General features: G+C 40.3%; 1 protein-coding gene across 6 annotated transcripts in view; it reads right to left on the minus strand.

The window, feature by feature from the left end:
* FNDC3B (fibronectin type III domain containing 3B) overlaps positions 1–16764 on the minus strand; it is a 179143-nt gene that overhangs the window by 88713 nt on the left and 73666 nt on the right. For all 6 annotated transcript variants that reach the window (XM_026061452.1, XM_026061460.1, XM_026061485.1 and 3 more), the window contains 2 exons: positions 13822–14065; positions 10551–10859 (listed from right to left, as the gene is read on the minus strand). In XM_026061452.1, the coding sequence (XP_025917237.1) occupies positions 10551–10859; positions 13822–14065 (553 nt within the window). The remainder of the gene's footprint in view (positions 1–10550; positions 10860–13821; positions 14066–16764) is intronic.

A 16764-nucleotide genomic window follows, 5' to 3' on the forward strand; every position in this document is an offset into this window, starting at 1 on the left:
GCTAAGTTTTACCCTCAGTCACAACTACTCAGCCTCACTTGAGTCAAAGAAGAAATTAAGGGAGAAATGTCTCTTTAAATTTTACTGGGGGGAATGAAAAGTGCTTTGGAATGCTAGATTTTAGCAATAACCACTATTTCACTCTCTGAAACAGAGCGAGTTATTAGCCCTTCAAGAGAAAGTAAACATGCAGAACTTTCTCTAAAGCAGGACAAAAGCACAAAACTCTGTCATCTTTATCACTCTGCCTAACTTTAACATTTATATTAAGTTGAAATATTTTATGCAGTATTTACAGTGTCTACATGTTTTTTAAAAGAAGTTACATTCCACTGGAAAAGTCTATTTTTAAGAAGAATTCACTCCAAATTATGATTCTTGGAATATCGAGTCTGTTCATGGAACCAGCACTGGGGTTCTTCACTGTCAGCCTAGATGAACGGCTACAGAGTTGCAATATTTTTGAAGGAACCCCATCTTTGCTCTTCTGTTAAACCAAAGTAATTTATCTACCCCTTTTGCCAGATGAAAACTATGAGATAACCAGACTGCAGTGAGTAGGTGGACATCACAGTAATTCGAGAAAAGAACAGTTTTTTCGTTACAGTTAGCCCAGCCACCACACCTCGGAGATGGGGAAGACGAAGAGCTGCCTCTTTAACCCAAGCCAGACACCTCTAAATTGAGAGCAGAACAAACCATCTTCCTTGTGGCAGAAGACAATCAATTTACTCAAATAACCGCAGACCAAATTATTTTGCAATCAAATCTGAATGATGAACTACGACTACCTGCATTAGAATTTTATTAAACAGACTGTATCTTGAGGAACCCGCGTGACGAGAATTATCATCCCAGGAGGAGCAAGAGAACCGAGTTTGCAAGGAAGCAAATGGGTTTTGTGCCAACGCTGGTTTATGGCTGGGCTCAGCTCCGAGTTTGTAGGCCGTCCAGCTGCTCCCCAGCTGTGCCCTCTAATCCCCTCCAACAGCTCCAGCACACACCGCAGCATGAGAGCCCGGCGCTCTTCAAAACCTTACGGCACATTCGCTACTAGGACTGTTTTTTAAACACTTAAACTTCCTACAATACAAAATTTAAAAAAGTTGACATGTTATCAGTGCCTCCCATTGCTGTGCTACGAAGAATGCGCTCAAGATAATGGCTAAAGAAACCAATCTACGTGTCTATACCAACTAACCATAACCAAGTCAGAAGAACGGCCCCTGCAATTTCCACTACCGGATAGAAAGAGGACAACACGCGACCTCAAACATTTACACAATCAGCTTCAGCACCAAGAATCTTTCCAAATAATTAAAATAGCTTACAGAAATATCCACCTGGTTACAACTCACTGGGAAGGCTTCAACAAAGCTACAGGAATTTCAACTTGATCTGGATTTCATTGCTGAGACGAAATTCAGACAAAAGTCACATGGATCACAGTAAATGAAAGCAGCTGCTTTTAGCACAGCTCCTTACAGAAAAAAATAAACAAAAAAGGCAAACCCAAGCTTCAGGACAAAATCTTATATAATAAACCTAGGAGAAGATGGAAATGACCACTTCATTTAAAAGAAATTTTACCCATTTTGTTCACTGCAATACTCAAAAACATCTCCCTGCCTAAAACAGTAGGCTGCAATTTTAAAATAAAGCTTCCCTCCCTCCCCAAATAAAAGATACTGAAGATCACAAAAACTTTTGAAATCAAATTCCATCCTCCCTCTGAAAACAAAACTAAATAACGGGTTTTGTAGCACAGCCTAAAAGAGCTAGGTAAACAAATCCCATTAACTTCAGTGGCACATGAAATTTCAGTTCATTGCCTTTGTAAATTCAGATGAATACACAAACAGACATTGTTCAGAACATCTGGCTATACAAATCCTTATTTGTTGCTCATTAAATCGTTCGACTTGAAGGTGTTTTATTTTTTATACTCTGGAGGGAGGAAATGTTCTACCTCTTTACTATAAATACACTCTCCCTTCTGGCTCAGTGTCCCAGATACTTCCAGACAAGGAAAGCATCTCTGCCTCTCTTTGTATGTAATCGTCGGTGGTCCACATTATCTCCTATTAAATGGTCAGAATACACTGTTTATCTTGTTCTGAAGCTCTGAGACCTTTGTGTAACTTTTCTTCCCGACACAGGGATTTATTTAAGCAGGATGAAAGTGTACTTGATTTTCTTTCCTGTTGGTTGAGCATCTATAAATTACGTAAACTCCTAGGAAAAATACTCAGACTCAGATTTCAGTCTTTTGGATTTGTCTGTCAGTTCCAGCAGAAGCTGGAAATTCTTGAGATAATATGAAGATCCTCTGGGGGAAGAGGCTGTGCCTTACGTCATTCAGAACCAACTTCTTGATAAATCATGGAACTGATAGCTTATCCAGCTCTCTTCACCCAGAGAGACTGTGGCAGCAATATGAGACAAGTGAGGGATGAAAGCAGATGAGAAGAATGAGAGAATCTACGTGGGGTTGATCAGGACTGTGAAGAACAGCCTTGGGGAAAAACTCCAGACACAATTGAAAGGATTTTTAAATCAGTGATAGTGTCAAATGAGAACCCTGGATCCTGATTTCCCTACTCTTTACTAAATGTTCCCTCCACTTTCCTAGATGGACTCTGACCTGTCTCTTTAACAGGCTAGCAAGCTTAGGGAGCTTCACTTGAGGTTTATTTTGTCTGACCTTCTGTGACGAGACTGAAAAATGTAACGAGAGTCACGGCCACTCGTTCTGCCCTATTTATGCCCCAAACTTGCGGGACCCCGGGAGACCACCTCTCAAGCAGCGTTTAATCATGCCAAATCAAGGCTTTCTGCCTATCCACAGCTAGAAGTTTTCTTTATATTTTTCAACTGCGGGAAGTTTGGATGAATCCAAATTTGACATATTTATAATCACATTTTTAAAAAGCTGAGACTCAAGACGGTATTGTGAAATTAAATTAGGAGGCTAGGCTATGCTCCTATTCAGGTGATGAAGTGAACCTCTATCAACAACTTCCAGTGCCTAAGTTAAGAAGCTGGTTCTTTAGTATTCCAAGATAAGGGCATAAAAATAGAGTGTGAATATCTATCTCCAGCCCCCCAGTTTGCAAGCTTCTGTGCTAACGAAGCACAAAACAGCTTTCTGCTAGGAAAAAGAAAACGTGGTGTTAAAGAAGGTAGGATTGTAACATTATTCAGACTTCTAATAAACTTTGTTTTTGTTCCTGCAGTAAGTATGAATACTGTATAAAAATACCTCCACGCTCCCAATGTTTCACATGAAGACAAACTTGCATAGGCCTGTAAATCCCTTTAAAATTATTTTGTGTGCGGTGGACCTCTGGGGAAAAAGTTGGTCGTGGTAAGATGCACTACAAGGGACTACTCATAGGCAGCTCAAATCAAAACACCGCTGTGCTTGAAGCTGGGCAAAGCAAGGGCTGAGGGAGGGAGTATGTTAGCACTGAGCATGGACCAGTTTTTCAGTATCACTGGTTTACTTGTGATATTTATCCTTTTAGTTTTCTCCAGCAGAGCCTCACAATGCAAGTCAGCTTCCAGGAAGCAGAGGAAACAGAGATCCATTTCTCTCCCTCAGTACAGTACCTTTCTCAGTGATCCTGGATAAATTCTGTTTGCTGAAGAAAAACCATAAACTAAACCTGATCTGGATACACTCTTGCATGCATACAGATTGACATGAACTTGGGAATGCACTTTGCTTGAACTCTGCATAATGTCAATATGTTTCTAACATATTTGTCAGTCTATATGAGCCCACTTAAGTGGGCTCACTTAATTTACTTGATTATTATGTAAAATCTGTGTGGTCCAGCTAATGGAGTTGACTCTGATACACAAAGATATATTCTCAGTCTGTTAAGATTAGAAGTATCTGAAAAACATAACCATTTTGTCTCCTGCATAGATAAACAATGGCATAACCTATTATTTTTGAGAAAATATGAGAGATAAAGAATGTTTAACAAGTAGACAAATATTCAAATAAAAACACACACAAATAAAAAACACAAGCTCTGTAATGATGTAAGAGTTAAGGTAGACATACAAGAATATCGTACTGGAAATACCCTGGTATCACAACTTAACTGGTTTCTGAAGTTCAAACTAGTGCCTAATTAATGCATCATATTTTCTTTCATTTATTGAAACTTAAAAAAAGCATACAACACATGGAATATATATTTCTAGTTAGATATAAGACTAAATAATTCAGTCAGGTAATATTATTTGCTGAAACTGTAAAAAAAAAAAGCAGTAAGAATAGTAATACAACTTCATATTTCCTATGTGATGCTAATCTATACTCACAAGATTCAACAAGGCTCTCTGTTTTGAGTAAATACATTTCATATTTCATTACTCAGGGTAATACTAGAAGTCACATTTATTGACAAATGTATTTTAGTCTGCAGAGTGTTTTTTTCCCCCCATACTTCTAATAAAAATCACTGTGTCAGTTTTGACAGTTTGTCTTTTTTGTTTTTATAGAAGCAAATATATTAAGGGAAACAAGGGAAGCTGCACTTATGCCAGGGGTATTTTATATGCTAGCAGAAGAACCATTTATGACAAGTTTTGTTCACAGATCATTTTTTGCATTGGTATAATAAAGGTCCTTATTAGTATGTACTAATATGTACTAGTATGTACAGTTCCTGGCTAGGAGAACATAAACATTATATATCCTGTAGTGTTTCTCAGCCCCTCTTCTTAAATGGACCACAATTAAGCTTTTAAATCTATAGAATACACAGAATACAAATAACACAGACATATATGTATACAACACACAGAGACTTTAAAAAGAGCTCAGTTCTTCTCACTTTCCTTAAATGCAAGCCCTGTAAAGCCTACATGACACGGATCTTACAAACATATTAAGGAGGTAACTGTGTACAAATCCATAATAAACATTAGGATCAGATTCGTCTCTGCCTGGACTTGCTAAAAACACTAAAGAACCTTGCACAGTCCAATATACTTGCAAAACAGATTCAGGATTGGAGCCGAACGGCTTTGCAGGCTCCAGAATGAGTAAGCAGAGAAACTTTGCCTGGTTCCCTTGGGCACTGAATCACCCTCACCCTCTCCCTCAATTCACCTTTAATTCACGGGCTCTGGGTGCAAGAAACCTGAACAAATTTACTTTTAAAAAAACTTATTCTAAGCCTATTTAGATGCTATAAAACACACAGAAAAGAGGATAGGCCTGTATCAGGAAACAGACAGTTCTAATTATTTCATACTGTGTCCTCCACTTTGCATTACATACCACTGGCTCGCTGAGCATGTCTCCCATAGCTCGAGGAGACTTGCTGGGATGAGCTCTGGCTAGCACCAGCCCAGGCTAACACCACTTGCCCACTTTAACTCTGTGTCAGCAGCTTGCTGAATGACCTGCAGCGGAAGGTTTTCTCTATGGAAATGGCAGCCTCTCAGTTCAGACATATGGGCAAAAAGAAAAACTACATCCAACAGAGATTAGGAAGCAAGAAAAGAGATAAGATCAGCAGCAAGAAAGACTCATCTCAGAACTTCTGTCTTGCTGACTTCAGGAATTTTTAAAATGTTTTCCGAGTAAAACAGCCATAGCTAGAACGTTCTTTTGCCAAGTCCGTGCTCCAGGCACTCCCCACACGTTCACCTCAAAGGGACGAGCACGTATAGCCAGGCAGATCTCCAGGGCAGTGGGCATTAGCCGTGCCCGCAGGAACGGGAAGCACCTGAGGTAAGGGTTTGGGCCCTTGGGAATACTTGAAGGCCGCTTCGTGCACAAAACCAAGTTTAAAAAACCTCAGCCTTAAGAAAGCAATACCGGAGTTTTTAAGTGGGTTGTGCATACATGATAACAATACCACAAAAGTTTATGATCTATCCATAGTCAAAAACTACTCTTTGAACTATTAAATCGCATTCTAATCGTTTTTCCTCCCCTCTCTAACCCATGTCTAAGGCACGCCAGTGCCACCTGCTCCAAGCCAGCCGCTCGGAGCAGCGAAGCGTACGTCAAGCCAGGAGCACTCACTCCGGGCAGCTGAACGGCAAGCAAGCCTGCTTCGGACAGAGGCAAACGGCAGCATTAGCCGGTCCAGAAAAAGGATTAGACACGCTCACGGACAACAGGCCTGCAAACGGATACCAAAAGGACTAGGCAGGACGGGATCCTCCAGCCTGCCTAACGTGAGCGCTGTGGGTGCTGGCGGAGCAGAAGGGATCGGTGCGCAGAACGAGGCCGGGCTCGGGGCGGGACGGCCCAAAAGGGGCAGTCTGCTCTCCAGGCGTGTGGCAAAGCGTTGACAACACAACACCTGCACAGYGCTTCTGCAAGCCAGGGGCGGGCGAAGCACCTCGGCCTGGGAAACTGCCTCCCGGCCCCCTGCCTGGACGCCTCTCCATTCCGGGATCCAGTTTCCAGGACCCACCCAGTCCGTGGGCAAGGAGATACGTAACAATTCCACTTCCCAATTTTTACTTTTCCTCTTTTAGATCCTTAAAGCTTCAGTGGGGGGGGGGGGGGGGGAAGATTTTATCTGAGGGGCGAAAAAAAAAAGTTTTATTAACAAACAGGCAAAAGCATTTTAAGCATTCTCAAAACTGCTCATGTTCCCACACTATTCGCAGTCACACACAGAACTTCAAACCACTGCATCATTCCATGACCAACAAGTGAACCACTGAGCGCATGAGAAGGAAGTGACTCAGACCCAAATTCATAAAAGACAGCATGAATGGGACAGGATTTCCCCTCACAGCTCTTTAAATGGCGAGGCTTCTTTATACATAATAAAGGAAAAAAGAAACCCACTGACCCCTCCTCTCCATTCAATTTTTAGAACAGCTCCACAGAAAAGCTACAGTATGGCTCTTAAAACCGGAGCCCCTGCTGCATACATCTATCCCCACGGCACACGTCTAGGTCTGCCTGTACAAGACCGCATCCTACCTACCACCACAACTGCTCAGAGCAGCTGTTACCTTTTTAGACATTTTAAAGCCATCAGTATTTCTTCCTTTTTCACCTTAAAATGGCATTTTTACAGCATCTAGCATAAAGCAGAAATCTTTATTTACAAGCGCACCTCCCACCACGAAGGCTCAATGCTGTTAATGCAAAAGGCTGGAGGCAATGGACTTCTATCCCCAAACTGAAACTGTCATTTCCATGTGAAAAACACATCATGATGCTATGCTACAGGGCCAGCCTGGGATAAGGGTTTATAACAGAAGCACTAACATGTTTTTAATGTACCATCATACCCTGTTTAGAGCACATATTCTGTATAGAGCACAGAGTAGATGAAGGGAGGGTGTGGTAGATCTGCTGTTGATGAGACGAGTAAACCAGAAGTACTCAACAACATTTATGTACTTTATTTTAGTACTATTGGTGATGCTACCAACCCCTTTCTTCTACCAGTACTGAAATCAGCAGCTTGGAAAAGCCCTGATTTGTTCAACATTAGAAGGAGGCAAACCACGGTACGTTCTGCTTAACTGCAGTCACCGGAATCGAGGACCTGCGCGTTTCTGCACCGGTTACGTATAGGGACCCTAAAGCACCGTTCCCGGCAGCCAGCGCGGCACCGCGACCGTGTCGGTGACGGCAGCCTGCCTGCCGGAGTCACGGGAGCCGGCTCACCGCACGGCTCCCGTGCCCCGGACCAGCGTGCCAGCTACCACGTCACAGACACACAACCACCAGCTTCGAAAGGACACACTATAAAATACACCGTGACGCAGAGTAGTAAATTCACATAAACGAACCCATTTCATCCACTTCTCCCGTACCCGAGTTGTTTTACCCTAAGTTTGTACATGCCTATTTGCCTCTTAAAATGTCTTTTGTGCAAGCCTGGTTTTCTAAACCAAGACTCTTATTCTTTACATATTATATACACTTTATAGGTTTTCCAGGATATTCTGCAGTTTTGGAAGCAGCAATACAATGTCATCAAAGTTTTAACCGTTAGCAGACTTAAACCTATACACCTATACAGAAAGTTGAAGGTTTAAATAGCTTTGCTACTTGTTACTTCTCACAGTCTTAACTACTCTAAACAGACAACCATCTTAAGGATACGAACCAAAATTATCAGATGGTACCAGCTTGCTTTTCACTCTCATCCCAGTTACCTCTGTGGCCCTCTTAATCAGGTAGCAATAAATCCTCAAACACCTCAAGTAGAAACAGATAATGTAAATATAAAATAGCAGCTGTGATTGTAAGCTTATAAATAGCAAGTGGGAACCTATTTTAGGGCTCTGTTCACCAGAAGTCATTACAAAGCCTCTGCAACAACCTTTCTGCAGAAATTTGTGCTTCGGTATACAAGTATGCACGTATGAATATTCCTAATAAACAGGCTTTGATGTGAAAAAGCTTGCATTTCAGTGCACAGTATTGTTTTTCATATTCCTATTCCTCCTTTCTACACTATAAGCGTACTTCGGACATGGACTTAATCCCAGAGTAGTCTGAGAATGTGGACAGTCATTACTGAAAGTAGATATAGCACCTAATTTTAAAATGCCAGTGAGTTTGATTTAGCAGGAGGGTGCGACGATTGATACTTATTTACATGGCCTCCTGCTATGGATTTTTCCACAGTTTGGGGGAGGACTCCATCATTTGGCCTGTTCCCACTTTTCAGGCTCGCTCTGGCTGACGGACCAGACGTTCCACGGCCCTGACTTCACTCATTTTCTTGGCGTTTTGAGAGCGTTCAGGCTCTTCAGCTGGAATAGGGCATGCTACTCCAAGACAAAAACTGAGTCAAACACAAGGGTTGCAGAAAGGCCTTAATGTAGATACTCTTAGAAGTAGTTTATTTTAAAACTGAGTATCCAGGCAGATTTAACACCCACTGAAGCTATGTTGCAGTTTAAATGCCACGACTGTACTTTTTTCCAGGTCTTTCATGCAGATGCTTCATCCTCATTAACTCCACCACAGACTAAAGACACAAAAGAACGCCCATCCGTGAGCACCAGTATTAGAGGTGCTATGGACTGATTYGACAAGAAATAATTAGGAAGTCTACCCTCTGCATCAGAGGAAAGGCAGCTTGTAGTTAGTCAAGACTTTGCTTACAGCTGTTTGGGCAGATCTTACATACAATATCTGAAAATAGAACAAGGAGGGGGGATGACCCCCCAAGATATAAACATGAATTAAAAAAGAACCACTAGGGTTTACCATAATGAAGAGATTCCCAAGTACTGCCTATATACAGCCTAGGACCATGAATGTCCTAAGTAACATTCAGGCTCAGGTGACACTTTCCAGCCTCCATGTTAGATAGGACTATTTGGCCTTTGCTCTGTTACTGAAATTCTTGGTAAGTGCTCTTCTAAGACAAAACACTAAACTTTGTTCCTCATGTGAAGACTTTCAATTTAACTTTCTTGGATTAAAATAGTCCTAAATACAGCTCTCCACTAATCTTAAGGAATCTGAAACATGGTTGGATATCCTCATTCCTTGGTACATTACGGGCAATTTTTCTTCTTTCAGCTATCGAGGAAGTTACTTTTCCTGAGTATTTCTTGCAGTTATTTCTCATGAGTAAAAGTATACAGACAAATAAGCATACACAATATTTAGATAATGGAAAAACTATGTTGTCTGCATAAATCCACATAACAGATTTCAGAGTGCACTAAACTATATTGTAAATATTTTAGACTGAGCTTGTTATTAGGTTGCTTACTGCATAAAAGTTTCTTCAGCCAATTGAAGTTGTAACAATCAGAAAGGAGACAGCAAGAAAACAGAAGAGATGAAAAGTATAATTGATTAAAACAAGTTATTGAGCTAAATTTAGGTAGAATAGGCTATATGTGGAATGGCTGGTGGTAAACAAGAGATTTGATTATATGAATGACCTAATGTTTTACCAAAGGCTTTCAAATATTTTATGATAAACCTCCAGAAATGTTGAAGAAAATTATTTCTGTAGTAGCCATGCTTAGTTAACCACAAATCCCAATTGCTAAGATTAAGCATATTTTTCTTGAATTTCTTCTGACTCAACCAATTTGATTTGCATTGAACTTTTCCATAAGCAAACCTGTTTTTTTTAGAAATATCTCTAAATGCTCTAGTAAGTTTAATAGAGTCACACAGGAGATGCAAAGTAGCGCCACCTACTACTCAGGTTTTGCTTATAGCTCAAATTTACAAAAGGATTTTTGTGAGGCATCAAGATGCCTGTGCAAAAAGAAAAATAAAACCAAGAACTTGCCCGTAAAATGCAATTATTTTTCAAATAGTTAAGAAGAAAACGATGCTGCAGCTACCAGGGAATAATCATGAAAGATAGGGAGGTAACGGGTTCCTCTTACAAAACAAATACAGTATAGCAAGCTCAACATTTATATTTAAGTTCACACTGTATTAACACTGTCTTTATGTGTGGGTGGTAGTGTTTTTTGGCATAGTTACTAGATCCATATACAGGCGGTTGTAAGCCGGAAAGGTGCAATAAAAAGGAATTAAAAATAAATAAAACTGTCTTTACCATGTGGGTCTTGTTCATTTGACTTTGGGCTGCTTCTTGCTCTGCGTTCTGGTTTCTTCACTCCTGGTGCCCCCCCGCCGCCACCTCCTCCTCCTCCTCCTCCTCCACTGCTTGCTCCGTTGTGACTCTTTGCATAACCATTATATACAGTCGTGCAGCTGCCTATATGGCTTTTGTAGATGGATGAAGGAGGGCTATTCAGACGGTTTTGGCGGTCAATCTGCCTGTCTTTGAGTTTTTTGTGCTGTGGCTTGCCGTACTGATCTTCCCTGGTAATATAGCTGGACATTCCATATAGTGGTATGATTTCTGAAATGAAAGAATTCACCCACGTTAACATAGAACAACAACAAAATCACTGCAATTTCTCAAAAAAACCAAATTCCTGACCATCTTGAAATGAAATTATGCCAGATTTTTCTAGAGATGCATTTCTACGACAAACCTATGTCTTTTCCTTTTCTTAAGGAAGCTCTTCTGCAGGGCTGGGAATTTTTTTGTTTTAAGTGTGCTGTTTACGGTTTCAGATCTCAGAACTCTTTGGGCGAGTGTCTATGAACAAGTTAAATACAGCAATGAAGCCTATAGTTTTTTTCCCCTCATTCTTAGTGTGTGTGTTTCACAGACCCAGATWTCAAGGAAAAATGCCAGGAAAAAGTTTTCCTAAGTTCATAGCAATCTAGCAGCTTCTTCCCCAGAACCTGATGGGCAGAGTAAATTATAACGCACTGCTTTCAAGCTGCCATTACTGGCTACGTCCAACCTAATCTTCCAGTATAAATAGACTTTGCAATCGTCTCAATGGTGCCTGCCTAAGGAGAGAAGCAATAGTCCAGCATGAAGTGGAGGCTTTGGGTTTTATAACAGGAGCTAAAAAGAAACACTGTCTAAGAAAGCTGGAAAAATATCATAAGAACACTATTTCCTAGGGTTGTATGCACCTCAGATAAACTTCATCAAATATAACACCTCCCTCCTCCAAGAACAACTGTCTCAAAATTAAGGCAGGTCAGCTTGAAGGAATCTGAGAAGTTTCTGCTTTTCTCTACAGTTCAATCCTCTTTTTTTACACTTGCTTTGAGTTTGAAGTTTGAACAAATTCATACTCAAAACAACACAATAAAAAACCCTAACAGTTTTGCCTTTGTTAGCAAAATACCAACCGATATCCAATATATTCTTTATACTTTTTCTACATTCATTCAGAAGTCATCTTACAAACCTCCAAAGCAAACAAGCATCCTAGCTGTTGGAAACTTTGTTTTTAAGTGAGACTGCCATATCATATCATAATTTTCCAAATTGTTTCAACTAGCCAGATTCTTTCCTTTTCTCTTTCAATGGTGCCTTGTCTTCTGTCCTTCCTTATCTAGGTATATGATCATATTCAGATTCTCACATCAACTAACGGCCTAAAAACAGCATGCCACAAACACATGCAATTTTTGTTAACTTTGGACGTGAAAGGACATGTCTGAGATGGAAGGATTTGCAAACAGTGCTTGTTAGGAAAGAAAAACACTCAGACTAATTATTCTATTTACAGTATTAGCCATTGTGCAGCAAATGAGGAATGGTGAAATAACATTCATCAGTACAATATTCATCATTTAATTCTTCTCATATTAGAAGTATAGGTCATTCCAATAAGGCAACCAAAGAAAATTTTTTTTCTCAAGTTGAATCACTGTCTTGCTATCTCCAGGCTATAGAAATATTCAACATCTACTTAACTAGCAGCTGAAAGCCTCCATGTTCACTTAACACATTACAACATCTGCACACAATACTTTGATAAGCAACCTGATAAACTGTACCGATCCCTTGTCAAGAGAAAAATTTCTAACCTATTTATCTGACTGGCTATACTGTCCTGCTGGTTTTCTTATACTTACATATAGGACAGCATAATATTTTAAACAAACATTTCAAAATATATTTTTACATAAACTAGAACTGCTGGCGGTTTCCCAGTAATTCGTAAAGTTTCAGTGAGATTACCGTCTCCTGCTAAAGAACTTTCATCTTGCCAGTATTTTCCTGATGAAAAATTGAAACCTGTCTTCATGTTCAAGTGGACTCAATATTAATCAGCAATTCTGCTTGACCAGGGCTAGTCCTTTTCTTTTCTTTTCTTTTTTTTTTTGGGGGGGGGGGGGATGTGGTACATGTTAGAAAAAAATACCGCTAAAACAGAATGCATAGATTCTTCTCCCCTTCCCTTCCACTCCTGCCCCTGCTCCCAATATAATCCAGTTAAATGTCAGCGGCAATGGTCCATTCTTCATTAGAAAATGAAGTCTGCTGGTCAACAGAAAACTGAAAGAGTAGCATAAACAGATACCTTTCTTTTTGTGCCTTTTCTCTCCCCACTCTAAAAAAACCTCATTCCTGGTGCTATAGCTTAAATTCTTTAGAAAGGATATTAATTCCAGGAAGTTTCAAAGCTTGGCAGTAAAAAACATGAATCCTGAACTGATTTCCGTGTTAAACACCTCAAGCAGTTTTGCTGATTATTCCTTTGGTTAATGCCCTCTTTCAGAATACACCAAGACTTATCTCAAGGGTGAAGCGGACACAGCAATGCATAGTTCAGACAGAAATATGCCGCTTTCACTCCTTTTACAGCAATTATTCACTTATGGTCTGATTAGGGTTGCCATGCTACCCTTTGGTATCAATGCTTTTCAGTGACTTACTGCACAATCTTAACCAAAATAACAAACTGAAAATGCCTATTACTTCTTAAAAAACCACTATAGCTATAAACTGCTAGGGGGCAAAAAGTACATTATTGCCAACAGGAAGCTGGTATTCAGCTTCTCCCACTGGAAATGACTGCAGTGAGACTTGTTCAGATCTAGCCCTCCTTCCAAGCCCTTATCCATCCACATTCCCAAGCCAGGATTGACAAATTTTGTTTTCTGGTTTTCTGTACGATGCTGCATCATGATGCAGCAAGAACAATGAGCGTGACTCACACCCCTAGTTTGGAACACAGGAGGAGAAAAATTTTCCCTTTATATTTGCAAATTAAAACTGTTTTTGCATCTGCAACTTAGAGTCACAGCATATGATGTCTGGAGTTCTTGCACTCTGGATGGTCACACTCCCCGACACTTGTCTGCTCTGGCAATTAAAGCAGGAGGCTCCATTCACATGGGAAAAGCCATTCTACAAATTCTCTAATTTGGCTGCCTTTCTTGGTTTCACTAGCCGTTAAAACCTGCCGAATAGAGGTGTGAAATGCCAGCACTTTCTTTCAGCTCACCTTGTTCTCCATATATTGTAGGGGGAAGATGATGCTGCGGGAAAAACTGTGGTGGCATGTCCCCAGGTCCAGTGACAGGAGGATAAAAAGCTGTATGAGAGTTGTGAATAAAATGGGGATGGTGCGCCAGGTATGGAGGTAAGTGGTGGGTTGGAGAGATGGCCGAAGGATAACTAGGAGGGTAACACTCTGGAGACTGGGGAGTAACCACCACCCTCCGAACGCCTGTGTTGTCTTCTATCACCTAGAAGAGAAGGCAAGGAAATGAGCACATTAGGCAGCATTTAAATCGAACATATTTTTAAAGCAGCACTGTTTACGGTTTGCTCTTCCATTAGAAAATGAATGGTCCTAAGTTTTATTCATAAACACATTTCTAAAATTAATATCAGCACAAGTAATCATAGTGGTAACGTTGCTTTTCTTGGAGACTCAGATAGCCACACTAATCACTGAAAGACTTACTATTGCTAGTGATAACTATGTGGCTAAGGAACAAAATATCCTGTGTTTAGAGAATAAAACAATTAAGAAAGGAGCAGAAAGCACCAAAATAAGAGTACTCATTAGGACCAATCTCACCTTGCCCACATAAAATTTATACCAATTTTGACAGTGCTATTTGAGCGAGTACAGACTTAGCAACACTCGGAAATTAACTGACATTGCTACTGTGGAAGAGTCTGCATGTGTGAACATAACGAAATGTTTTCTGCAGCAATCTATTGTGTTGACACACTTTTCAAAGTAATTGCTCTGTTCACAAAAGGTATGTGTTAAAAACAAACTATAGGGCAGAAGTATTCTTCTGCTACCTCTTGGTCTATACGTCCATGCAAATCAGCTCTGAAATATGCATAACTTGGCCCCAGATACCATAGTCAGAGCATGTAAAAACAGATGTAGGAAGGTGGAAATGTGCTTAGGCTGAAAAAAAAATTTCAGCTTATAATTTTTCCAGAGTTATATTTCTGGAGAACAGTCAACCTGCCAAATTTCAGTCCAGGCTTAAGAGCCAAACTTTTCTATAAGCTTATGCAAAAACCTTCTGCCATTTTGGGGAATTAAAAATGCAATCATATAAGAACAGTTAATACTCCTTTAGTTCTGTATGTACAAGTGCATAAGGTAGAAAAGCATATAGGAAGCACAATTTAGTTTCATACAACAAACAGGCTGTTGCAGAAACTCTTATTTCTAAACTGACTGAGGACACACCGGAGGAAAACAACATAAGCAATGGATGTGTTCTATGAGAAAAGCGTATGTGCAAAGGCACAGCACAAACGAAAGGAAAAACAAGCTTGCTTATTTATCAGCTAAGATGCACCACGCATTTTACCTTTAAGGTACTCCTACTGTGGTTTTAGGAGTTTTTGGTGCTTTGCATTCAGAACATACTCAACTCAGAGCTAAGGTTTTTGGCAGACAGAGTCTAACAAAATTTAAGTGTCTGCCATAAGATACTGCCACTCTCAGCTGCTTGCCACCACCATTTGCTGAGATATCTACCTCCCATAGCAGCATCAGCAGAAGAGATCCTGCTAAGGATTCCCATGCTCCAGCTACTCCAGTAACATCACGGTATCTTAGCCTAAACCGTAAAGAAAAATTTGCTTACACTAATATACACTGAACTGAAGCAATCATGGCATGGGCACCCAGGTGTTCCTGCTGACCCTGCTGTGGAGTGACAAGCTTTCTCCAAGAAGCAACGCCAAAGAGCCACGAGAGGTAATGCTCCAGCAAACACGAGTCCGTGCCCCAGGCATCATCCGAGCAAGTTATCGCTGGGTAAAATTTAATCAGGATTAGCTGACCCATTCTTAACCCATTGGTGTCCTAGGCTTATTTGAATTGAATCTCTTAGCTACGGGCTAAGACCACGGACATGTACAATTTCTGTGAATCAACTGACTTGCTAGAGAAGACGATTTTCTATTAAAAGAAATTCAATCACACGACGAATTGACGTTTTATGCTAAAAAAATGTGTCTCTATGCTGAATAACCAGAATAGAAATCAATTAATTCAATGTATTTGTTCCTAACCTTTAATCTTACACCCTAAGTTAGCAATTTATTATCTGCTAGCTTCAAATTTCAGAGACTTTACAGAGTCTGCAAAAGATGGCTGAACCTCAGAGACTTGGAATATCGCATCATTTCAACCCCTGTATTTTCAGGCCTCCAATCTCTGTTACCAAGTTTTATTCAACTTTCACAACTGCTCTTATCCTTGCATCAGCTCTGAAACATATACTTAGAAATCTGGAGAAGAGAAAAATCTTTTTCCAATTAGCACATACTTAAAAAGCAGAATTACTCATTTATGACCGCGTAGAGAAATGCTGGACTTACTCCCTTAGACTTGGATCATGTTCTAATCTAACCGAGATCGTAAGTTCCTAAATTTTGATGTGAAAAGTTTTCAGCATGGCTTTACCTAGGCCAAGCCTGAAAGACTATTTTGGCATTTTTCCAGATCGGTACAAGCTCATCTGTACGGTTAGACCAGACTACAGGTGCATTTTATGCCTTAGATGTGTCAACAAGCAGGTTCAGACAGAAAGACTGCACTCTGTAGTAGCATGTAATGTAAACTGAGAGTTAAATTATTAGGACTTCTCTTCTCGAACAATCTTCTAGAGAGCCGGGAGGAAAGCTCAAAGCCCCTTTGAAGATCCGATGCAATTCTACGGCTAGATGAAACTACACAGTATCAGCAATAGGGAGAGAAAAGACAGAGACCGGGGATGAGACAGCCTTCCAAATGACTTTTGTCAAAAAGCTAAGACTACCTTCCTTCCGCTTCCTCCCAGGCCACAGATGCTCACAACATACTTGTTACTACACGTCCATATGTTCCAGATGAATGCAGAAACACAAAGAATCGTGCAAACAGTTACTTTATTTCCTTGCCTACAGGATATTTCCTCTCCAA

Source organism: Apteryx rowi, unplaced genomic scaffold (genome assembly GCF_003343035.1).
Source record: "Apteryx rowi isolate R43461 unplaced genomic scaffold, aptRow1 scaffold_10, whole genome shotgun sequence".
Classification (NCBI taxonomy): domain Eukaryota; kingdom Metazoa; phylum Chordata; class Aves; order Apterygiformes; family Apterygidae; genus Apteryx; species Apteryx rowi.